Here is a 25992-nt window from a genome sequence, read left to right on the forward strand (position 1 = left end):
AAACTACACCGGAGAAAAGGAAAAGCCCAAACCTTTCAGAGACTATCACTAACTCTGATTTTGGGGGACCCCAAATGTCACTATTGGTCATCAACTTTATGACCCTGTAAGGGTTAGGGATAAATTAACTGAATTCTCGTCAACTTCATCTTTAGGTAGGGCTACTGGAACTGTGAATTCATCCTATTGTTATGTTCCCAGCTGCCCAGTGAATAGGTGGAATAGCTAATCACAGCAACTGATGGCATTCCCACATTGGCTTTCTCACTCAGGAAGAAAAAATATTCTGATAGGAAGAGCTGGGTGGAGTGCCAAAATAGCACACAGAAAGCATTCCACATCCCCAGAGACTTACAGAATTGTCACCATTAAATGTTTGAAAGATGCTTTCGGGAAACGGACTTTGGCCCAGTGGTTAGGGCGTCCGTCTACCACATGGGAGGTCCGCGGTTCAAACCCCGGGCCTCCTTGACCCGTGTGGAGCTGGCCATGCGCAGCACTGATGCACGCAAGGAGTGCCATGCCACGCAAGGGTGTCCCCCGCGTGGGGGAGCCCCACGCGCAAGGAGTGCGCCCGTGAGGAAAGCTGCCCAGCGTGAAAAGAAAGAGCAGCCTGTCCAGGAATGGCGCCGCCCCCACTTCCCGTGCCGCTGACGACAACAGAAGCGGACAAAGAAACAAGACGCAGCAAATAGACACCAAGAACAGACAACCAGGGGAGGGGGGGGAATTAAATAAATAAATAAATCTTTAAAAAAAAAAAAAAAAAAAAGAAAGATGCTTTCCACCCCAATCTCCTTCACTTCCCAGGCTGGCTACCACACATACAAAAAAGTGATGGATTTGGAGAATTACAGGGCATTTTTGTAACCCTAGTCATGTGGTGACTCTAATTGTAGCTACACTTCCAACAGGGGTCTCCTTATTAAAGTAGTCTCAAACAGCCCTCAGCACCTCTTTGTAATTATTGATCTGGGATTTAGCTCCATAATATCTTTTGTAAAATCTTTTTTTTTCTTTTCTTACATTATGCATCAATAACCTGTTAGAAAAAATTGTTCTTGTTCTTTCCTATCTTTTGTTCATTCATTTTTATACCACTAATTTCTTCACTTTAAAAAGAGTAATTGTACCTTTATTAGAATTATTGGGAAGAAAATTAGATAGTCTAGGTAAAGAATTCATAGTAAGTGTGCAATATCTGTTACCAATTATTAACTCATATAATTGGGGGTAAAAATCTGGTATAAGCTTTTTGCTGGTGCTGTTCCTTGTTCATTTTGAAGGAGTCATTCACTGAGATGATAAACTTTCTGAATCCTTGAATGTCTGAAAATGTCTTTACATTTTCCGCAGTCGTATGCTGACTGAGCTGGAAAAAGGATTCCAGGTTTAGTTTTAAATATATTACTCCATTGAGAAAGTCAATCTAACCCACTTTTTTCCATGTAAAAAATCTCTTGATTCCCTTTCTCCTAGGCTTTGTTTAGAACAGAATGACTTCTGTCATTCAAAAGTTGGAATATTAGATCCATTCTCCATGCCTCATACTTTTACTTTTTGTTAGTTTGCTATTCAGTCCCATCCATTCTGCTATTCAGTTCATAAATTCTATTTTCTGTTTTTCAAGTATTCCTCAATATTCCTGGCTCACTGGTGGTCCTTTTTCTTCTTTTTTCTATACCTCTTAAACTACAGTTTTCAGGTTTTCAAGGACCTTACAGATCTGGACCTTCCACCTATCCGTTTGGTAATTAATTTGAGGATATATTTGGATGTACCCAACATATACATCCAAATGTGTCCTCTCTTTTAGCCCCCCAACTTTTCAAGCTCTAGTCTCACTAATTCTCTACTAATTCAAGAAGCCCTCCTCATCCTACTCATTTCTCCCTTCTCGGATCTTAAGTTGCACTTAGCTTTGCAAAGTTTCACAACCTAGCATCAAAATTGCCTGTAATTTTCCCAAAAGTAACCTAGACCTACTGTATCAGAACCTCTGACCAGACTTGGGCATCTTCTCCCTTTAAGCTCCCCAGGTGATTCTGATGCACACCCAGGTTAAGAACCACGCGGCCTCGGTCTCCTCCAGGCTACCCGCCTCCAAGCTGGGACGGCCCTCTGCCTCCGCCTTCTCGGAGGTAGTTGGAGAGAACGTCGCGCCGCGGCCCCGCCTCTCGTCTTCCAACGGCGTAGAGAGGAGTAGGCACCGGCCATCCGGGAAGGCAGTCCGAGCCGCCTGGGGGTCGGGCATAGGAGCTCCGCCATTCTGGGCACACCCCGCACCGCACCCCCTAGCGGCCACTCGGGCCCAACCGTCCCACCCGCCTCGCGCACTCGGCGCTGGAACGCGGCGCCCCTCGCCGGCGCTGGGGCCCTCGGGCACCGGTGCGCAGGCGTGCAGGGCCGCCCTCGCCGCAGCTATTTCTTGGCGCCCTGCCGGGAGTGCGCCCTTGGTTCTGCCCGGGCCGCAACGGCAGCGCCCGCACCGGGGGGCGAGACGGGTGAGGAGGGCAGCCGGGCAGTGCTGGGCCGCAGAGGGGCGTTCCCCTGCCTCCCTTCCGCCTTCCTGTTCCACCCGAAATCGTGGACAACCCCCGAGGCCCCACTCCCGCCTGGGGCCGTGATACGTTGGTGGCGGGGGAAGTGGGGAGGAGCGGGTGTAGATGGGATGGTTGGCTTCATGTAAGAGGAATTGGGGAGCCCACCCGTCAGTTTGGGATGGCGATGTATGCAGGTGGGAGCCCTCTCCCTCCTTAGCACTGCGAAGGCCTTACTGCGTTTGCCTCATTTTCCATTTTCTTGATTCCGGAAAAGTCGACAGAGATTCTGATACCGTGTGTGCAGTGTGGAATAAGACCCCACACTAACCAGAGTTAACGTTTCAGCAAACTAATAAAACGATCCAGGGGCTGTGATCTCTTGAGACACACGTGGTAATACCAACACAGGTTGAGATTTGAATTGTGTGTCGGGCTGGGGGGAGGGGTGTGCGTGGTGCTCAGAGCCAGGATTGGGGCAATCACCGTTAAAACTCACAACCCAGTTGTTTGTATTCCACTGTCGATCATTTTAAACTTTTTGTTTTCATCTTCGATTTGTCAGCTTTTTCCTCAGGAGTGATGTTTCTGTCTTAAATCCGGTAGGGCACAATGTCTGAACAAGAGCAAATACAGGAATGCCTGAGGAAGGAAATAAGGTCACTTCTCATTTCCACCAAAGATGGTTTGACCCCACAGCAGCTGGAAAAGGAGTACCTTTTAATGGTTGGCAACCATCTCCCGCTACGAATCCTTGGGTACCGGTCCACCATGGAGCTGGTGTTGGACATGCCTGATGTTGTTAGTGTCTGCCCTTGTGGGGATGGTACTGTTATACTGAAAGGTAGGAGGGAGATTTTGAAGGTCTACAATCCTTGAAATAAAAATAATCACTTAGTAAAGAATTATTCTAGCTTTGCACTGTTCCAGGCAAAGGATTTTAATTTTGGGAGAGCATCATAGATGCCTTTGAGGTTCAGAGCAAAGTTAGAGCCTCTGTAAAATGAAGGAAACTTTCCCCAGAAAAATGTGCACTCACGAAGACTACATTTTGCACATGATTTTCAGGGTATGGCAGCTTACGTTGGAAAAACAGAACAATGGGAATTTTTAATTATAAAATCATGTTTTAAATCCCACAAAGGGCAAGAAAACACTTGAGGGAGTTTGTTGTTCATCCTGAATTTCAAACCTTTCAGGAGTCCATGAGCAGTAATGATGATACATTGGGTTTTACCTTTCCATTTCAGCCTCTAGTAGAGGAGCTAGCAAACCACTATCTAAGTGCAGGAATTGGAGGAGCCAAGGGTTCGTGTTTTTTGTTCTACCCAGATGAAGACCTGGGAGAGTTAAAAAGTGTTTGTAACAAAAACAAGTGTCTGTGTTGCACAGATACAAAAGATAAAGAAGGGGTAAGCCTAAATATGACTTCTTTTTTCACTGTCTCCTTAGCCATTCCTGATGAATCCACCAAAGGAATAGCAAGTTTAGTTGCAAAACAGAGGAGCAGCCATAAGGTTCGAAACTCCATGCAGAAGGGAAGGGCCAGCATTTGTTCTGGGCCGAACTCTCGGCGGCGAGTACCTTACAGAGGAAGGGTGCCCCCTATTCTTCCAGCTTTTGTGAAGAGTGAGTTGAAAGACCTCTTGGCGTTGTCTCCTGTTCTCCTTTCTGATTTTGAAAAGGCTTTTGCCAAGCGATTTGGACGATCATTCCAGTATGTGCAATATGGATTCCTCTCTATGTTTGAAGTGCTAAATGCAGCTTCAGATGTCATTTCTGTAGAACAAACCAGAGCAGGTTCTTTGTTGATGCTAAAGAAGAGCGTATCAGAGGAAAAGCAGAGAGGCTGGCCAGCAGGTAAGCATGCTAGCATTAGTAACTGTACTGTGAATCAGCAAATTTTGGAACAGTGCTGTATTCTTCTGTGGCCCATGCAGTGACACATGTAGTGGCTAAGCACCACATGTTTGGAGTCACACTGTCTGAAGATGAATCCTGGTTTTACCACTTGCTAGCTGAGTGATCTCAGGCAAGTTACTTAATCTGGCTAGGCTTTAGTTTCCTCATCTCTAAAATAGGAATAGTAATACTTGCCCTTTGGGATTGTGCTGAGCATTAAATTATATGAGGTCTGCGAAGTGCCTAGCTTGATGCCTGGTATTTAGTAAACTCACAATAAATGGTAACTATTATTATAAAAACACAAGATTAACTATCTCTATAACAGTGCAAATGAACATTAGTTATGTGTATTCATGTAAAGAAGACATAACATGGAAAATGAAAAGTTTTAAAAAGTAATACCAGTTAGTATTATTAGCCATCTCCTCTTTGTAATATCACTGAGGATATCCTAGAAGATAGCCTTTTACCTTGGATTCTCATTACCATACCATAGACAGGGGGAGTAACCCCATCTTAGGAGAAAACCAAAGCTCAGGAAAGTTAAATGACATTCCCAAAGTTGCAATGCCCAGCTATTATGACTGCTCATCCAATGCTTTTCTACCCCACTGCTGCCCTTAAAGACCGAGAGGACAAGTGTGGTCATTTGTATGTTCTCTTGATCTCTACAGTATAGAGTCTATAAACTGAGTAGAAAGGGAGCCTGTTTGAAAGAATTCTAATGCCTAGATCAGGAATTTTCTTTTTCTCCAGAATCAATATTTAAATTAATGTAGGCAAACTGTGAGAATGAGACAAGAGTTTACAAACCAATATTTAAAGTATGGTGGATGATATAGTTTGTTTAGGATATGCTAGGAATTCCCACGCTCTTATCAGGGAAGGCTCTGGGGCCACTGAGCATTGACAGTCTAGTCCTCAGCCTTACCAGTATTCTTGAGATGCTCAAACTTTGGGACACTCAACTTGTGCTATCAAGCTTACAACAGGTAGAGTTATATAAGGCATTTTGCCAGTTAATTCACTGGGGATGAATGTTCCTTCCCAGTGCTTAGATTTTTCATGATCCCCATCCATGGCCCCTTCTTCCTGTCATCAGGATATCTTGGAAATAATTGTCTTTTTATTTTTTATTTTTTGATTAGCATGCACTTAAACTAAGGAAAAAGCCAGGCTATGGTGAGGTCTGGTGATAAGTCTTTCATGTTGTTCAAGAGAACTCTCCAGTAGTATTCTCCTTTCTTACAAGTCTTGGAAAATAACATTCATACTTTAGAATAATATTCTTTAATTGTAGACATTTGATTTTCCCCCATTTACAACTGGGTGGTTTTCCAGTTCTAAGCTCCCTCCTTACTTAGAGATGTTTTGGTCTCCTAAACAATAGGCAAAGAGATTTTTACCTGTTGAATCCTGTTTCTCTGTAATTATGTTCAGGTGACTTTAAGTGGAGTTTTAAATAGCCCTAACTCTTCAGTAACACACTTATGATATCTTGGTTTTCTTCCATAGATGATTCATTACTTAAATTGTATGCACCTTTTACTGCCTTAATATGAAAATGTAAACTTACTTTCCTTAGTTTTAAGTTCTGAGTGAGAACAGGTAGCTCACAGTAGCCTCTATGGATTACCAAGAGAAAATAGACTAGAAGTTTCTAGTTACACATTTTCTCTGTTCTTCTGTTTGCTAAAGGTAAAAATTTTACCCAGCCATTTCGAATGAAGCAAGGCTTGTACTCCACGGGCTCCCCAGTAGCAAAGACACACTTCTCAATACTCTCTTCAAACATGGAACCACCTAAGCAAATATTGAATATGAAAACGACTTCCAAGTCAAATGTAATAGAGACTTCAAGGCTGAATCACACTGAAAAATTAAACCAGGTAAGATATCTGAGTTTGGAGAAATAAATATAGACAAAATATGTTTTTAAGTTCAGTGCTTGTCACTTTGATCTGATGGAAAAGCTGACCTTTTTAAACATTGAAGTCAGTCACTTTCATATTTGATTAAACCTTTCTTAAGGTTCTGTGAATATAATGTGAGAGGTGGCAGTGAGAAAAGTGGGCAATTTTATCAACCCCATGGTTTCTACTGTTTTCTACAGATGACTCTGTATCTCTAGTTCCAGCTTTCATCAGTTTTCTGACTGTTTTATAGTGCCCATTCTAATCAATATGAAATGTTATCTCACTGTAATTTTGATTTGCATTTTGCTAATTGCTAGTGATGTTGAACATTTTTTTCATGTGTTTTTTTCTCCATTTGTATTTCTTCTTTGGAGAAATGTCTATTCAAGTCTTTCTACCTGTTGTAGCATCTCTTTATATATCATGAATATGAAGCCCTTATCAGATATGTGATTTCCAAATATTTTCTCCCATTGAGTCTGCCACTTTTTCACCCTTTTGACAAACTCCTTTGAGGTACAAAATGTTTAATTTTGAGGAAGGCCTATTTATATTTTCTTTTGTTGCTCTTTCTTTGGGGTAAGGTCCAAGAAACCTTCACCTACCACAGGGTCTTTAAGATGTTTCCCTACATTTTGTTCTAGTTTTTGTATACGGTGTGAAATAAGGGTCCTCTTTCTTTCTTTTGGATATGGATATTCACTTCTCCCAGAACCATTTGTTGAATAAGACTATTCTGGCCTAACTGGGAAGGCTTGACAGCCTTGTCAAAAATCACTTGACTGTAGCTGTGAGGGTTTGTTTCTGAACCATCAATTTGGTTCCATTCATATATGTCTGTATGCCAGTACTATACTGTTTTTAACACTGTAGATAAGTAATATGCATTAAAGTCAGGAAGTTAGAGTCTTACATCTTCATTATTTTTAAAAGACATTTTTGGTTATTTGGTGCCTCTTACCCTTCCAAATAAATTTGATATTGCTTTTCCATTTCTTTAAAAAAAAAAAAACGATTGTTGGAATTTTGATTGGGATTGCATCGAATCTGTAAATCAGTTTGGGAAGAATTGGTATCTTTTTTGTTTTGTTTCCATAAAGGGTATTTATTTGGGGTAGGAGCTTACAGATACCAGGCCTTAAAGCATAAGTTACTTCCCTCACCAAAGTCTATTTGGAGCAAGATGGCTGCCGACTTCTGCAAGGGTTCAGGCTTCCTGGGTTCCTATGGTCCTGGGGCTTGCTTTACACTGGGTTCAGGTTTCCTTTCTTTCTGGTGCTGGCTTCTCTTTCCTCTGGGTGCTGACTTCCAGGGTCTTCAGCATCAAACTCTAACATCAGAAATCCTTAACACTGTCCTGTGTCATGCTTTTTATCTGAGTACCCACCCACCAAGGGGCGGGGAGTCAATGCCCTACTGACAAAATTACTTAATCAAGTCAACTTCTGAAGCCAGTATAATCTCATATGCCCAGACAAAAGATCAGTTTACAAACATGATCCAATATTTCTTTTTGGAATTCATCAATAATACCAAACTGCTACACTCCACCCTCTGAATTCCAAAAAGATATTACAATATTCAAAAAAAAAAACAACAAACACTTAAATCAGTTACAATGCAAGTACTAAATCATATCATAATCAATTTAAAGAAATGCAGTTTGTCTTGGGGCAAAGCCCTGTCTGCTGTAGACCTCTGAAACTTACAAAACAATTTATCTGCTTCCAATACACAAATGGACAAAGGATAAACATTTTCAATACAATAAGGAGAAACTGGGAGGGAAAAATGAGTCAAGGGTCCTCTATAGTTCAGTAGACCCGCAGGAATCCCCTCTTCTATTTCAAAGTCTGAGAGTCATTCTTAAGAAGATGTTTTTTTCTCCTTGGGGCCATATGGGGACCCACCCTTTCCACTGTTTTGCCCAACAGCCATTTTCTTGGTTCCACCCTCATCAAGCATCTGTGTGTCAACCAAGCTCCAGACCTCTCCCTCCAAGAATATTGGGGTGATTGCCACACTGTACCCAAACTTTGGGTTAGAGTCTTAACCCCCTTAGTACGGGGATGTGAAGACAACATTCCCCCTAACCTTTGGCATATAGGCTCAACCCTCTCAGAGCAATGAGGAGACCACCTGGCCTTCCCTAATCCATGGGGGACAGGTCTATGGGTCTGAGAGGATCCTGACCTTAACCACTCTAATCCTTGTGGAATGTGCTCCACCCTCTCTGTACCCTGGGGCAGCAAAACTCCCCCAGAACTTTGGGCAGGAGTATATACCCTCTTCAACTGCTGGGACATATTCACCCTCTCTGTACACATGGGTGGGGTTGTTCTCTTGGTGCAAGGTGACATATTAATTCCAGATCTCAGCTTCCATGGTTTTCCTCTTAAAGTTGTTTCTCTTTTTAATCTCCTTTTTCCATGTCCCTTTTAGTCCAACCTGGCAGTAATTTTGTTCATACTGTTCTCTCAAAAACCTTGTTGGTTTAGCATGTAAGAAACAGGGGTCCAAGCCATCAGAGAGTAAGACTTTTCCTTAAGTCTTTCCAAGATAGCTGCTTCTTCAATCCTGATTTACCAGTTCTAAGTTTAGTTAATTCCTCCAATGGGGCACTTTCATCTGGGAGCTTAATTTCCAGAGACTTGGAATTTCCAGAATCAGTTTCTATTTTCTTTGAACCCTACAGTTCCATCTTCAGCATCTCTCTCTCGTCTAGCATTTTGCTATAAGCTGCAAGCAGAAGTCAAGCCACATTATCCAGGTTTACTTTAGAAATTTCTTCAGCTAAATGCCCAGGCTCACCATTTTCAAATTCTGCCTTCCAAAAAACACCAGGAGTTAATCTTGCTAAGTTCTCTGTAACTTTAAAACATGGATCACCTTTCCTCCAGTTTCCAATAATGGTTTCAGCATTTACTTTTTAAGGCATCATAAAAAGTCTCTTTAGCATCTATATTGCTATCAACAGTCTCTTCAAAGCTTTTCAGGCCTTTTCCAACAAGCATCTCACAATTTCTCTGAAGAATACCCCTTACCCATTTATAAAACCATTCTAGCACTTCAGTAATTACAAAAGCACTTCCCCCCACTCCTTGGTACCAAATTCTGCCAATGTTTGCAAGGGTTCAGGCTCTGTGTTCCTGGGCTTGCTTTACTCTGGGTTCAAGTTTCCTTCCTTCCTGGTGCTGGCTTCTTTTTCCTCTGGGTGCTGAATTCCCAGGTCTTTAGTATCAAACTCTAACATCAGAAACCCTTCAGAATTGATATCTTAATGATACTTAGTCTTCCCATCCATGAACATGGAATGTCCTTCCACTTATTCAAGTCTTTTTCAGGTTTTTTTAGCAATGTTTTGTAGTTTTCAGAATACAGGTCCTTTATGTCCTTGGTAAAATTTATTCCTAAATATTTGATTCTTTTAGTTGCTAGTATAAATGGATTTTTTTTCCTGATTTCCTCCTCAGATTGTTCATCAGTACTGTATCAAAAAGCTGTTGATTTTTGCATATTAATCTTGTATCCGGCCACTTTGATGAACTTGTATATTTGTTTTCTAGTAGCTTTTTTGTGGATTTTTACGGATTTTTAGATGCAGAATATTGTCAGTGAAAAGTGAGAGTTTTACTTCTTCCTTTCCTATTTGGGTACCTTTCATCTCTTTATCTAGCCTAGTTGCTCTAGCTAGGACCTCTAGCTCAATACTGGATAATAGTGGTGACTGTGCAGAAGTGGGTATAGTTCAAGTAGTTAAGTGCCTGTTTCCCATCTACAAGGTCCCAGGTTCGATCCCTGGTACATCCTAAAAACAAAACAAACAAATGAAAACAGTGATGACAGTGGGCATCCTTGTCCTGTTCCTGATCTCAGTGGGGAAGCTTTCAGTCTTTCACTGTTGAGTACAATGCTAGATGTAGGTTTTTCTTATGTGCACTTTACCATTGAGAAAGCTTTCCTCTGTTCCTATCTTTTAGAGTGTTTTTTATGATACAGTTGTTCATGATATCCTCTTCTGATCTCTCTTATTTCTGCGGGGTAAATGGTAATGTCCCCCCTCTCATTTCTGATTTTATTTATTTTCATCTTCTCTTTTTTTCTTTGTCTAGCTTAGGGTTTGTTGATTTTGTTGATATTCTCAAAGAACCAACTTTTGGTTTTGTTGAGTCTATTGTGTTGTTGTTGTTCTCGATTTCATTTATTTATGCTCTGATCTTTACTGTTTCTTCAACTTGGTCTGGGATTAGTTTGGTGAATTTTCCTGCAGATGTGTTTCTTTCAGCCTCCACTTTCCTGTGTTTCTCATCTGGCTAGAGCTGAGATTCAAAGAGGCCTTTGCTGACCAAATTCACCGAAGCGAAGCCCTGCAACTCATCCTCCTTCTTCCCTGGTAACAGTTGACAGGGAGGAAGATGTCTGTTCCCCTTTCAGTAGGCTGCATGGGCCAGGGGTTTTATCTAGGCTTAATATCTTGCGGGTGGGGGATGGGAGCCCTTACCGGCCACCTTAGGGGTTTGGTAACTCATGTTTTTTGATTCAGGTTCTTTGTCTCTCTGTCCCTCTCCTCATGGGAGTTGTGCAGGATTGTCCTGGTCTGCTGACCCCAAATCAGGCCTTTGACCTGATTTTTGCCCTTTCTTCAAGAGTGTTTTTGTGAGAGCTGAGCCCTGCCTCCCTACTCCAATGCCATCTACCCCTTTCTTATCTGCCTTATCCTTTTTATATTTTGTGGAATTCCATTCGCTAATATTTTGTTAAGAATTTTATTTTCCATAAGGGATATTAATCTGTAGTTTTTTTCTTTTCTTGGATAAAACCTCTGGCTCACTGGTTTTGGAATCATAATACAAAGCCTAATTAAATGAGTTTGAACGTTTGTCCACATATTCTTTTTTTTTAAATTGTCATTGTCCTCTACTGTTTTCTTTCTCATTGTGGAAGCATGTTTACAACATAAACTATCACATCTCTGTCACTCCCAATCGTAGCATTCAATGGGATTAATCACATTAACAATATTGTGCTTCTTTTGCCACCATCTATTACCAGAATTTTCCCATCACCACAAACAGAAACCCCACCCATATTGCTCATTAACACACCATTTCTGTTTTCCCCCATCTTGCACCTGCTACCTGTACTCTATGTTCTATCTCTATGAGTTTGCATATTCTAGCTATTTCATATAAGTAGAAACATGCAATATCTGCCCTTTCTTGTCTGATTATGTCACTCAATATGATGACTTCAAGGTTCAGTGGCATGTATTCCTTTTTAAGACTGAATAGTATTACATTGTGTATATATCATATTTTGTTTATCCTTTCATCTGTTGATGGACATTTGGGTTTCTTCCACCTTTTGGTATATTCTTTATTCTGAAAGAGTATGTGAAGCATTGGTATTAGTGCTTATTTAAATATTTCAAAGAATTTATCAGTGAAGCCAAGTGGGCTTGGAATTTTCTTTGTGGAAATATTTTTAACTACAAATTCAATTTCTTTAACAGATTTCAGGGTATTTAGACTTTCCATTTCTTTCTGAATGAGTTTTAGTACCTGCTTGTCTTTCAAGGAGTTGTCCATTTTATCTAGATTGTCAAATTTATTGAAATAAAGTTGTGTGTAACATTTCTTCAATATTCTTTTAAGGTCTTCAGGATCTGTAACAATATCCCTTTTCTCATTCCTTACAATGATTATTGATAAATTGTGCCTTTTTTTTCATGGTCAATATGGCTAAAGATATATCCATTAATTTATTTTCAGAGAACCAGCTTTTGATTTTATTGATTTTCTTTTTATGTTTCATTGACTTCTGTGCTTATCTTTATGATATCCATTTTTATTAACAGTTAATTTTTCTTTTCCTGTTCTAGTTTCCTAATTTACAAGTATGGATCATTCATTTTGGTCCTTCTTTTCTAATATAAAAAAGTAACCTGTAAATTTTTTTTTTTTTTTTTTTTACTAAATACTGCCTTAACTGCATCCTACAAATTTTGGAATGTGTTTTAATTTTCATTCATTTCAAAATAATTGCTCATTTCCATTGCAGTTTTTTTTTTGTCCCGTCATTTAATTAAATGAGTTGTTTAATTTCCAAATACTTTGGGATTTTTCAGAGATGATCTTCTTGATTTCTAATTTAATCCCATTATTGTTAGAGAACATAAATCTGATTTAATTTCTTTTAAATGTATTGATATTTGATATATGATCCAAAATATCTCAGTGAATATCTCATCTGCACATTAAACGAATGTCTGTTCAGCTGTATTTGGGTTAAGTGTTTTGTAAATGTCAATGAAGTCAGCTTGATTGACAGCCATTCAATAATTTCATATTTTTATTGATTATTTCCTACTTTTTCCATGAATTACTAAGGGATGAGTGTTAAAATCTTCAAATATAATTGTGGATTTCTCTATTTCTCTTTCTAGTTCTGTTAGTTTTTGCTTCAGATATTTTGATTCTCTGTTAGGCCCATACAAATTTAGGAGTTACATGTTTCTGATTAATTGCCCCATTTATTGTATGAAATATCCCTCTTCATTGCTCATAATAGTCCTTCTGCAGTCTACTTTTTCTTATATTAGTATATCTGTGCCAACTTTCTTTAGATTAGTGTTAGCATTTTTCCATTCTTTTACTTTTAGCATGGTTGTTCTATATTTAAAATGGGTTTCCTGTAGACTACATTTAGTTGTCTAGTTCTTTAAGTCTAATCTGATATCTCTGCCATTTAATGAGTATTTAAACCATTTAAATTTAATGTAATCATATATGTGGTTGAATTTACATCTGCCATCTTGTTATTCTATTTTTGTTCCTTTTTTCTCATTCTTTTTCTGCCTTCCTTTAGATTACGTATTTTTTATAATTCTATTTATTAGTTATAGCTCTTTGTTTTATATTTTAATGGATGCCCTAGGGATTTCAACATATATCTTATCACAATTGACCTTTATATAATATTATACCATTTTATGTATAGTGTATGAACCTTAGAACAGTATATTTACATTTTCCTTCTCCTATCACTTGGGCTATTGTAGTACATTTTAGTTCTGCGTACATTATAAACCCCATAATACATTGTCATTTTTACTAAAAAGAGTCAATTATCTTTTAATGCAATTAAAAATAAAAAGCTTTTATATTTACTTACTATTTTCATTGCTCTTCAATCCTTTGTGCCCAAATTTCCTCGTGGTGTCAAATTTCTTTCTGCCTAGAAAACTTTAATGTTTCCATAACTCCAGTCTGTTAGTGATGAATATTCTCAGCTTTGGTTCATCTCAAAAAGGCTTTATTTTGTTTTTACTTTTGAAACATAATTTAGCTAGGTGTAGAATTCTGGGTTGATATATATCTTTTTTTTCCTTTAGCACTTCAGAAATGTTGTTTCATTGTTTTCTACTCTGCCGTTTCCAATGATAGACCTATAACCAATCTTATCTTTGTTCTTCTGTACGTAATGTCTTTTTTTGGCAGATGGGGGTGCTTTCAAGGTTTTCTCTGGAATTTCTACATTTTGATCATGATGCTCCTTAGTATAGTTTTTTGAAGACTCCTTGATATTTTCCTGCAGTTCACTGGGTCTCTTTTTTTTCTGAGACTCTGTCTTCCCCCCACACTGTGCTTTATTTTGGATAATTTCTATTGATGTCTTCAAGTTTATTAATCCCATTCAGAGTATTTTTCATTTTAGACATTGTGTATTTCATTTCTGGATATTCCATCTGTGTCCTTTTATATATACCATTTCTCTCTTCATTATGTTCATGTTTTCCTTACATACTTAAACATACTTAAATTTTTTTAATAATGTCCTTGGTCCTTGTCTGCTAATTTTATCATCTCTGTAATTTCTGGTTTCTTTCTATTGGTCTATTGGTTGAAATCTGCCCCCTGCCATTCTGTGGTCATACTTTCCTTCCTCTTTGTATGTCTGGTAACTTTTCTTTGGTGCTAGACATTGTGGATTTTTCTTTAATGAACTTTACTCAGTTATTTGGAATTAGTTTGATTGTTTCAAGTGTTGTTTTTAGCTTCATTAGTGTGGTCCAGAATAGTTTTCAGTCTAGGACTAATTTGGCCCCACCATTGAGGCTTTTCCTTTCTGAAAACTCTACTTGGTATATTAAGTGGTCCTAGGTATTGTTCATCTTATTGCTTTTTGTTGCTTGTTTCCTCAGCCTGATAAAACATCCCCCACACACTCTGATCTATCTCCTTAATTCATCTAGGCCACCAGGCTCTATTTCTTTTACTTCTCTCTGGGCTGTGACCTGAACACTGTCCAGACTGTAAGCTGGGGTAGGTAGGGGCTCATCTCTCAGTTCTTCTTTGTCTCTTGTCCAACAGGGGAAAATCCTTGTTTCAATTTTTTTTCAGATTTTCTAGTTATTTATGGAAGGAAAGTACAAGGCATAACTTTGTTTTTAATGGAGAAAGTAATTCTTTTTGTTTTTTTTGTTTCTTTCTTTCTTCCCCTTCCCCTCCTCCCACCCTGTTGTTTTGCTGTCTGTGTTGTCTTCTCCTCTCATTTTCTCTCCTCTAGGATTCACCAGTTTCAATCTTGGAGACCTCTGATGGGGAGAGAGGTTCCCTGTCAATTGCACCACCGCAGTTCCTGGTTTCTGTGGCGCTTCACCTTGACTCTCCCCATGTCTCTCTTTTGATGCATCATCATCTTGCTGCATCACTCACTTGCGTGGAGTACTGGCTCACAATGCAGGGATTCACATGAGCACTCGTGTGGACACTAGCTCACCATGCGGGCACGCGTAGACACTGGCTTGCCACACGGGCATGCTTTCTCCTCTTCTTTTTCACCAGGAGGCCCTAGGGATCGAACCCAGGCCCTCCCATATGGTAGGCGGAAGCTCTATTAGTTGAGCTACATCTGCTTCCCTAGAGAAAGTAATTCTTAACAGAAAATTCAGCCTAAATAAAAAAGTTATCCATAGTCCTATTACCAAACAATAATGTCCATTCCTATTCCTTTCATAGTAATTTCCTCATTTTTAAGATTATTTTGTTTCTCTTGACATTTCCTGGGCCAGAGGCCTTGAGGCCAGTCTTCTTCTCTTCCCTTGTAGGTAAGCTGACTGATCACATGTTTGTCAGATCCTGTCTTTATCTTTGATATTCAGACAAATTACCATGACCTGTCTACTTGTTGGTTTCTTCTTTCATTTCATTTTTCAAAGAAAATATACATTTTAATAGGTTTTTTGCCAAATGGACCTCCAGAAATGTATCAATATACACCTCAACTAATGGTGTATTAGTGTCTTATTTTCCCCATACCTGTTGTTTATATAATCCTTATGATTCTCTTTGGTTTTAAAAATTCAAATGTTATTTCTTGAAAGATGGATAAATACAAAAATATTTTCTCTGATCAAAAAGCTAAACTTAGAATATAATAGTTTTATATCCATTTTGGTTATTGCCGAGGTTGGATTTTTTTGGTATTAGCCATTTTTATTTATTTTAATGAATTATTCTCTTCTTTTACCTATTTTTCTCTTGGCATATTTTTTGTAATAAACTTTATTTTTAGAAAAGTTTTAGATTTACACTTATAGAAAAATTGCACCAAAAGTAAGTGGAATTCCTATATAACTCCCTACAACCACACATATAGTTTCACCTATTATTAACATCTTAAATTAGTATGGTACATTTGTTATAATTGATGAATCAATATTGAAGCATTGTTACTAACCAAACTCTATAGTTTACATTATGGTTTACACTTTGTGCTGTACAGTTTTATAGGCTTTGACAAATGTGTAATGTCACATGTCTGTCATTGCAGTATCATACAGAACAATTTCACTGCCCTAAATATGCCCTGTGTTCCACCTATTCATCCTTCCTGCTCTCTTCTGAACCCCTGGCAACCACTATATTTATATCAATGTTACAAGTTCTTCCATTAACAAGGTAATAACTACAAAAACTAAAAATCTATTTTGGTCTGTGGTTACACTACCCCTTTATGTTTGTTCATTCCTCAATCTTGAGGAATTAGGGATGTCCACTCTGACTGCTTCAGGCTGAGAGGGGACTTAGATATTATGGGGCAGATGGAAGAAATTGTTCTGCTTGGAACTGTAAATACACCTTGGTTTTGTCTATCATCATTGTTTTGTTGGTTGTCCAGGGCAAGCCCGAAGAACTGTAGAATAGAGTTGGCCACATCTCTGCTGGGATTTGGGCTCAACTGGTGTATGAACAGTCTAAAGATTTAAGTCTCTGAGAGATACATTTAATGGGTATATTGGAAATTATAGGTTCAAATACTAGGACTCACTAGTAGGGTATTATAAATTATAAATATGTGTAACTATGTTATATTGGGGAAATAGATTTTCATTTATTCTCAAAAAGGGCCTGCTGAGGGGGTGTTGATTTCATGAGGCTATATCAGCCTTGCCTCTAGAGTCTGGATGTTGCCAGAGCCCTCAGGAGCACACTTATTCAAGGCTTTGTTTACTGTGGGTTAGTGCCATCTGTCTTGGCATATGTTAATTATAATGAGTTGAAGAAAGTTTGCTTAGTTAATTTTTACTTAATAACTAGTCACTTGAGTGAAAATAGCTCCAGGCTCTATCACTGCCATGGCAATTCACTGGGCCTCGTTTTTCTGGATATGCTCCTTGCTGTACTCTCATTGCCATTGGCTTCTCTTTTCTAGACTCTCCAGACCCGGCTAGGTTAACTCAGAACCCGCTTGTCTTCTCTTCTTACATATCAGGGCTTAGATTATCAACCATTATTTCCATAAGTTTATTTTCCCACTTTTGTACTTCCTTAAATGTCGGACCATCTGTCCTTGCCCTTTTACTTTTAAGAGTCGTCCTTGTTTCTTCACAGAGAATACTGAAGCTGTCACATAGTTACTCTATCCAGCTCCTGCCTCCCCATTTACAAACACTTTATCCCTGTTGACTCCTTCTTTGTTTACTTCTCTTACAACAGAAGTGCTTTTCCTTCCTCCAATGCTCACACTAATTCCTACCTCCTACAGACCTTCCACCATCCCATTCATTCTCTGTATTAGGCATTCACTTAATAATCCCTTAATAAACTCTGACTTTATTTGTAAGTTTTATAAGACGAAAATAACAGAAATCTTTCCTGGGTAAGAGTTTGGGATTGCATAACTGAAACTAGAATCTAATTGTTACAGAGAATGTTAAAACATCTTGAAAAATTCGAGTGTTTAGTTTCATATAGATTCCATCAGCACGAAGTGTATTTTACATGGTATGAAATGTTACAGTGCTGCTTTTTACTTTTCTGAAGAACAGTGTTTCTTCCATTTTATTGGAATACTTTTCCTTTGATAAATATTTCCTTCATATACTGTTTATATTTACCTTCATTTTTTTTACTGTGTCTTGAACTTTTTTCTTTTGTAGATGGAGAACACATTCAAATCTGTTATTGCCCAAATTGGGCCTGGAGGGACTATCAATCCAGAGATAAAACAGAAGATAAAATTTGTAAGTATTTTCTGTTTCTGGGGAAAAGATAAAAATAATATGCATTTTAATAGCATTTATGGTTATGTTTAATTTCCTTGCTAGTATTTATTAGTTTTATATTTATACCTGGTCTTTTCAAATATACTGAAAAAAAAAAGAGTGACTATTCTTTTAGGAGCAGGAAAAAACAAATAAAATACACATTTCCAAAAATTTAAGTGGTGTTAAAATTATTTAGAAAATATAAATAACTGCTCTCTTCCCCTCCTTCTTCCCTTCACTGCAATAAATCACTGCTAACAGTCTAAGATTTTCCAAATACCAATCTTATATACATGTGTGTCAAATGTTATTCTAAACAGTGCATGGGATCTCTTTGTGTTGATGCCCCATATTTCATTTATGAGATCTGTGATTGATTAACATTTGGATTGTTTCTAGCCTGGGCTGTTTAAGAAATGCTGCAGTTAATGCTTTGTACACTTACCTAGAAGTGGAATTGCCAATCAAATGTATTACATATTTTAAGTTTAATGATAAATATTACTAAATTGCCCGCTAAATGGTTTGAACAAATTTACATTCCCGCTGACAATGAATAAGACTGCAGTGCTCTACTCCCCTCCAAAGACTAAAAAATATGGCTATCCAGCCACTTGGTTTAATTTATGCCTCTTGCTTATTAAAATTGAGCATCTTTCCATATGCTCAATAGCCCTTTATATTTCTCCTATGAATTGCCTGTTTGTGTCCTTGGTCTAATTTATTATTTTGCCTTATTAATTTGTGAGGGCCCTTTTGACTGTTTTGGTGTATATTTGTTTTAGCCTTTGTACTTAAATGGAAGCCCTTCTTTGCAAGGAGGAAATAACATTAGTCCCATTTCTGAAACGACTACCAGATGGGTTTTTTTGACTGTTACTCATGGTGAAGCTTATGAAAAGAGGGAACTATAAGGTTTTCTATGGCTAAATTTTCATATAAATTTTGGTGTGTTGCTGCATCATATTTACTGGTATTTTGAATGTAAATCTTTATTAAAGTAGGACTCATTGTTTTATGTTGTGGATTACTAGGAAGCTTTTGGTTTTTTTAAGGTACCAAGGTCAGGCATTGAACCCAGGGCCTCATATGTGGGAACCTGGCACTCAACCATTGAACCACATTGGCTCCCCTGAGCTGATTTTTTTGTTTCTTTGCTTGTTGTTTGTTTTTTAGGAGGCACTGGGAACCAAACCCAGGACCTCCCATGTGGGAAGCAGGCAGTCAACCACTTGAGCTACATCTACACACTAGGGACTTTTTACTTTTATTTTTCACCAATGGTGCAAGTTTTATAATATCTTTTGATTGAGATTTATTCCCTAACTGTTGATTTGTAAGTTAACACTTGTCCTCTGCAATATAACTACTTGGATTAGTTATTTGTGGAATTTGATTTCTGAACTTTCTTCCAGATTTCTCAACCTAGGCTTCTTTAAAAAGTTTAATTATATTTAAATTATTGTGAAAAAGAATTCTTAGCTTTGAATCAAATCAATAGCAAATGCATAAAGTTGATTTAGCATTAAGTAAATTTCTGATAAAACATTGTAGGAAAAAAATTAATTTTAAATTATTGTCTTGATGCTTTGGCATCAATGTGATGTTTTCTTTTCTCTGTTGTTCTGTTGCTATGTCATTAGACGTATGGTACTGCAGAAACACAGGTGTGTTAGTCAGTGTTCTCTAGGGAAACAGAATCAACAGGAGATATCTGTAAATAGTATGAATTTTTATAAAATTCTCCCATCTGACCATGGGGATGTACAAGTCGGGTTCTGCAGGCAGGCTGCAAACCAGGGGCTCTGATGAAAGTCCAGTGAAGGTCCTTAATGAGTTTCCATGAGATGTTGGCTGTCCAAAGTCGAGCTGGGAGCTGGGAAATTCTCTCTGAATGCTGAAATCACTTCCCTTTTTAAGACATTCAACTGATTAGATAAAATATCACTCATTGCTAACGGCAATCTCCCTGGTTGATCCTAGATGTAATCATCCATCTTTGCAGTAAACTCACAGATGACTAAAGCCCATAAATGTCCTTGTATTACAGTTAACCCAGTGCTTGCTTGACCAAACATCTGGGCACAATTACCTGGCTGAGTTGACAAATTAGCCTAAACATCACAGGAGGTGACTACAAATGTGAATTTTTAAAAAAGTTTCAGAACTTGCAGAGTTTTTTTGTGGTAGATGGCTACAAATTCTTTGCTACTTCTCATTGAGAGATGGAATCTAATTCTCTTCTTCTTGGATCTGGGCTGGCTTTAAATGACTAGCTGGACAGGTCGTAATGATGTTTTTCTACTTCCAGGGCCAAGTCATAAGAAGCCTTGGCTTCTTCTGCCAAGCTTCTTGGTAAACTTGATCTTCGTACCCTGAGCCACCTGTGTCTGATGCTCATACCTTCCTAGTTGCTCTCAGACAACCCAGTGATTATTGAGGGAAAATTATTATTACCACCAGAGAGGGGTCCTACCTATATACTTACATATCCAGTTGTTTTGCTAAAAGTGGTATAGGTAAGAGTGGAGTGAGGCTGTTGCTTATGCTGGCCTGCCTTGCTGCCCCCAGGGATTATTCAGGGAGTGAAAATAGAGCAAGGGATATAAAAGATATGTATATCTGCTTCATGAAAGCAGATATATATATATATATGTATGTCTAATAAACACATAAAAGAAAAACATTATTTTGTATATCAGTTCAGCAAAAATTAGAACCACTACAATTACCATCTTTGGTGAAGGTATTAGAAATGAGGAAATGTTTTTTTCTGGGAAATTGTTTGGAAATATAAAATTGAGGCTGCATGTATTTTTTTTTTTACCTAGCAATAATGTTATATGAAATTTCTTCCAAAGAGATAATTGAGCAAGTGCCCAAGGATTATTTGTTAATGGGTATTCAGTGTGACATTATTTTATAGTACCCAAAAATTTAGAGGCGGCGGACTTGGCCCAGTGGTTAGGGCGTCTGTCTACCACATGGGAGGTCCAGGGTTCAAACCCCAGGCCTCCTTGACCCATGTGGAGCTGGCCCATGCGCGGTACTGATGCCCGCAAGGAGTGCAGTGCCATGTATGGGCATCCCCCTCGTAGGGGAGCTCCACGCTCAAGGAGTGCACTCCATAAGGAGAGCCGCCCAGTGTGAAAGAAAGTGCAGCCTGCCCAGGAATGGCGCCGCTCACACAGAGAGCTGACACAACAAGATGACGCAACAAAAAGAAACACAGATTCCCGTGCTGCTGACAACAACAGAAGCAAAGAAGATGACACAGCTAATAGACATAGAGAACAGACAACCGGGGTGGGGGGGGAGGGGAGAGAAATATATAAATAAATCTTTTTAAAAGAAATTTAGAGAAAAATTGAGCATTCATTGATCAAGAATTAAATTATCTACCCAAACTAAGGAATGTCACGTGGTTTTGTTAAATGACTTATATATATCTATATATTTCACCAAGAAGTATCTCTCTGACATATTGTAGGACTTTAAAAAGAGGCTATAGAATAGTATGTTTTGTATTAATCCTGTCATATAAAGTCATGAGTAGAGTGTGTGTGCGTGTGTGCATGAAGAAGTGTCTTAATGAATGTTTTCTGAAATGCAGCAATGATTGTTTCTGGGTCATAGGATTTTGCAACAATTTTTATATTTTCCTGAAGCTTGAATTAGAATTTTGTATACAACATATTATCTAGAAAAAAATCTAAGAAATCACAAAACTTTTTATATTTTATTGACATAGAGCAAGTCCACTTCTAGAAATTTATCCTAAAATTATTGGATAAGTGTGCAAAAATAAAAGTATTAAGATATTTGTTGCAGCATTCATAATGGTGAAAAATAAGAAATAACCATATAAAGAGTAAACAAATTTAGGTATGCTGAATATTTAGAAAACTGTGTAGCAAATAAAAGTGTTGATCCATATGTACTAACATGGAAAGATGCCTGAAAAAATATAATATTAAAATACTGGCTATAGAACCAATGACCTTATTTTTAAAATTAAATATAGATATTTTTATGTGCACATGGACAACAATGGCTATCTTTGGTTATTTTCTTTTTCTTTACCTGTTTTTTTCCAAGTCTTCTATAGGATCTGTTGTATTTCTTTTGTAACATTTGAAAGCTTAATATCATGCTGTAGAATACTTATTAAATTTATGTGTGGCTGAGCTAAAGAAGTGTGTTGTTGCAATATTGTGCAATGATGATTTTTCAACTCTGGAAATGTTGAAAATCACTGTTTTTTGTTGGTGTTTTAAAACTGGGGGCTGATTTTTAAAAAACCAATATAATGTGAATATAATTCATTTGATGATCTTTATTTTTGCCTTTCTTACTATTTATACTATATTGTCTGTATATTGATATTTTGTCACCCAGTGTTCCAATTGTGTCTATTTATTGTATGAAATTTTCTGTAAATTAGGTTGTATCCAAGTTTCCTGAGGGTTTGCTTATATCTAAGCTGCTTGGAGAGTTTGAGGTGAGTGTTTTCTTTTTCACCAATTTTTTTTTATGGTTTATATTTCTTGTGATAGAAATTTTGTTGCTACTCTGTGAATCCTTCAAGTTCATGGCTTAAACAACTTGCTTTGTATTTCAGTGTCTTTCTTTATTCTAATATTAAATTTGGTGATCTAAAGGGTTTATTAATTATGGTCCCTAACGAATACTTGATTATGCATAGAAAGGATATTTTTACCACTTAACCATTCTCATTAGAATGAAGACTAATTTATTTTTAAAGCATCAGTGAGGATGTAGAGAAACAGAATCCCTCACACTGCTTTTGAGTTAAACCACTTTGGAGGACATTTTGGCAATAACAAGGAAAGTTGAATGTATGAGTCCCCAGTGGCCCAGCAGTTCTACTCCTACATGTGTACTCTAGAGAAACTCGAACGGCATACATGAGGTTGTTCATTGCAGCAGAGTAAAAAATTGGAAACAAATATAGTGGCCGTCAATAGGAGAATGTATAAATAGAGATTGACATTTATATAAAAGGGAATAGTATGTAGTAGATAAATAAACTAGATCTGCTCTGTTGTATGGACCATATTTAAACCATAATGTTGACTAAAAAGTCCAGTTTGCAGAATATAGTTCAGTTAATGCCATATATCCAATTTTAAAAAATAATGTTAAGACCTATAGCTGTTTAGCTATGTGTCAGGCTCTATTCTGGGTGACGCTTCTATAGTAATTCATTTGATTTTCACCACAAGGTGAGGCACAGAAAAGTAACTTGCCTAAGGGTCAGATAACCAGTAATGGGTGAAACCAGGATTTGAACCTGGGCAGCCTGGCTTTAGAATCATCATCATCAACTCCTGCGCCATGAAAACTGTACTATATATGCAGATACAAACATGTATCATGAGATACTTTAGCACATGGTTAAAGTTTGTAACTTCTCTGTGCTGTTGTATAGATGACATGTAAAATGGAGATAATATAGAACTTTTGTGAGGCTTAAATACTTAGAACAGTGCTCGTATAGAGTAATTGTTCAATAAATGTTAATAGTAGAAGAAAAAGAAGAAGTAAATTTGGATAGGGAAGATATATAATCACCTCAGATAGTAATGGAGAAAACTTAAATTTACATTATTTTTAGGAAATGAATCTTTTAGAATCACAAAGTTTATTTCAAATAGGCTCTTAGGGAGAAAGTTAAAACAGAGTCTTAGTGTTTTCTGAATTAATAAGTAAAGTCACTTATCAAATAGTGAAATTACAGAATAAAGTCGGTAAGCAATAGAATATAACTTATCACCAAAAAAAAAGGGTTAAAATCAACTTCCTGTGCCAGATTTATAATTCCTAGTGAACAGTTTTCTGCTACAAACATTTTAGCAAATGTGGTTTCCTGTAATAATCATGAAGTAAAGATTACAAGTCAACCATTTTGGAAAAATTACAACAAATCTTTTAATGTTACAGGAAAGCTCTTTGCCTTTCTTAATAAACAGACTTAGGCAGAAATTCACCTTTATGATTAGCAATATAGTATGTATAAATTTAATTTCAATTTTATGCTAACTTGTAAAAACATGTGCTAATTCTTTATTTTCTCAACCTGATACAATGGTTTGTCCTCTTGAAATACTTGGTTCAACAGTCTGTCATATTTTCAAGATCCTTTATTAAATTGCTGACTGAAGGGATGATAGTAAAGTGACAATAGATTTTTGTACTTTACAGATACTCCATATAAAAACAGAGAAATTAGCAAAACCAAAAATCCATGCACAATATTACAATAAAATTAGGTAGTATATCTGCTATGAGCTCCATAAACAAGTGTTTAGGGAGTCATCAGCAACAGCCACAAGATCTTCATTGTATCAGTTTCTGTGCCATAGGGACACAGGGAGGCAAAGGAGCCAATATCTGAAAGACCTGGACAAAGAACTACAAAATAACAAAACAGGTATTCACTGGAAAGTACATCAAGCCATTTTGAGGATGGCATCTGAAATGGATATTTTGACATATCTAATAGTAAAGAGTGCTAGGGGTTCATGGTAAGACTTAAAGGGGCTGGAACACTATACTCCTATAAATTTTTAAACTGACAAACTAGAGCTCCCTTTAAATAGGACAAAGAAAATTTGAGCAGAATAGACAATAGAAAGAATGAAAAGAGAAGTTTCAAATATAAGATTTAGGGAAAAGAGCTAGGAAATCTTAAAAACAAGCCACTGTATTTTGGAACAATGTATAAAAGTAATAGAAGTCTTCAAAGCAAATAAGCTATCCTGAATCTTATGTTCTGCAAATTAGGAAAACTAATTTCACATAAAATGAGCAAAAGAATAGGATCAGAATCAAATTTCATACATTTTTATAGGACAATAGAGAACAAAGAGCAGAATAACATATCTGCAGATAATGAAAGCATGCCAGAATGCATGTTTCTCATACAGATAAAATTCCAAAACGTCTATCTCAAAAAGATGTGAGACTTTATGAAGGTGATGTGCCTTGAAAGAACAACATAAATATGAATTAAAAGAATCTGGAAATGAGATGACAGTATTTAAGAAATTATAAGAAATTTTTAAAATTGAGAAATGAAAACTAAACTGCAGGAATCAAAAATATTTTTTAAATGCAATACATAATGCCTTATGAGATATAGTAGGTAAAAAGGCAGAGTATTTTTAAAATAAAAAAGAAATGAACAGGGGAGCAGATGTGGCCTAATCAATTGGGCTCCCATCTACCATATGGGAGGCCCTGGGTTCGCATCCCGGGGCCTCCTTGTGAAGGCAGGCTGGCCCACGTCTGCAGAGAGCTGACAACCTGCACCTGCAGTGAGCTGGCGCAGCAAGATGATGCAACAGAAGGGAGACAGGCAGACACAGAAGAACATGCAGTGAATAGACACAGAGAGCAAGCAAGCAGCAAGGGGCAGGGAGGGGAAAATAAGTGAATTAAAAAAAAAAAAAAACGAACAAGGTATTGGGGATTTAGGAGTAAAAGGCTGTTTTTGAAGTCTAGTGAGGGTTGCAGACAAGCAAATAAATTATTAAAGCAGTAATCTACGTGGGAATAATCCACAAATAACTATTATAAACTCTGGACAAAATATATTTTTAAAAACCCACCATGTGAAGCTACTGGAAATTGAACAAGAGCTTGCAGGAATTGGAGGGGAGTCAGCACCTGGAAGAGGAAATGGCACTGGGTGATTTTCCCTTTTTTTGTGTGCATGGATTTTGACCTGAGGGCAGACCCTACCTAGAGTTGGACATTGGGAACTTGAATAAAAATTAGCAGCTTTACTAACTTGTGGAATCAGAGAATAGATTTTGGGGCTACCACAGCAGCTAAAAAATCAAGGGAGAAATCTTGGAAGGAAGAAGATACAGAGGGGGACCAAAAAATTTTGCGTATAAACTCTGCCCAAACCTCTGACAGACCCTCGAGCTCTTAATGCTTATATTAGAGAAAAAAGGTATAGTTATCACTGACCTAAAATTCTACCTTAAAAAGTTAAAAAAGAAGATCAAATAAACTAAAAATAAGTAGAGGAAAGAAAACAATAAAGATA

The 25992-nt window shown here is 37.5% G+C and overlaps 1 protein-coding gene across 1 annotated transcript in view; it reads left to right on the forward strand.

Annotated features, from left to right (window-relative positions):
• Window positions 1-2428: 2428 nt before the first annotated feature.
• The window catches only part of TDRD5 (tudor domain containing 5), a 98167-nt gene continuing 74603 nt past the window's right edge, over window positions 2429-25992 (forward strand). Inside the window, exons 1-6 of the mRNA XM_058274807.1 lie at window positions 2429-2504; window positions 3147-3384; window positions 3993-4400; window positions 6144-6334; window positions 17805-17888; window positions 22357-22413. Coding sequence (XP_058130790.1) covers window positions 3153-3384; window positions 3993-4400; window positions 6144-6334; window positions 17805-17888; window positions 22357-22413 — 972 coding nt within the window. The 5' untranslated portion in view covers window positions 2429-2504; window positions 3147-3152. The remainder of the gene's footprint in view (window positions 2505-3146; window positions 3385-3992; window positions 4401-6143; window positions 6335-17804; window positions 17889-22356; window positions 22414-25992) is intronic.

The sequence above is a fragment of the Dasypus novemcinctus genome, chromosome 13 (assembly GCF_030445035.2).
Source record: "Dasypus novemcinctus isolate mDasNov1 chromosome 13, mDasNov1.1.hap2, whole genome shotgun sequence".
NCBI classification, from domain to species: Eukaryota; Metazoa; Chordata; class Mammalia; order Cingulata; family Dasypodidae; genus Dasypus; species Dasypus novemcinctus.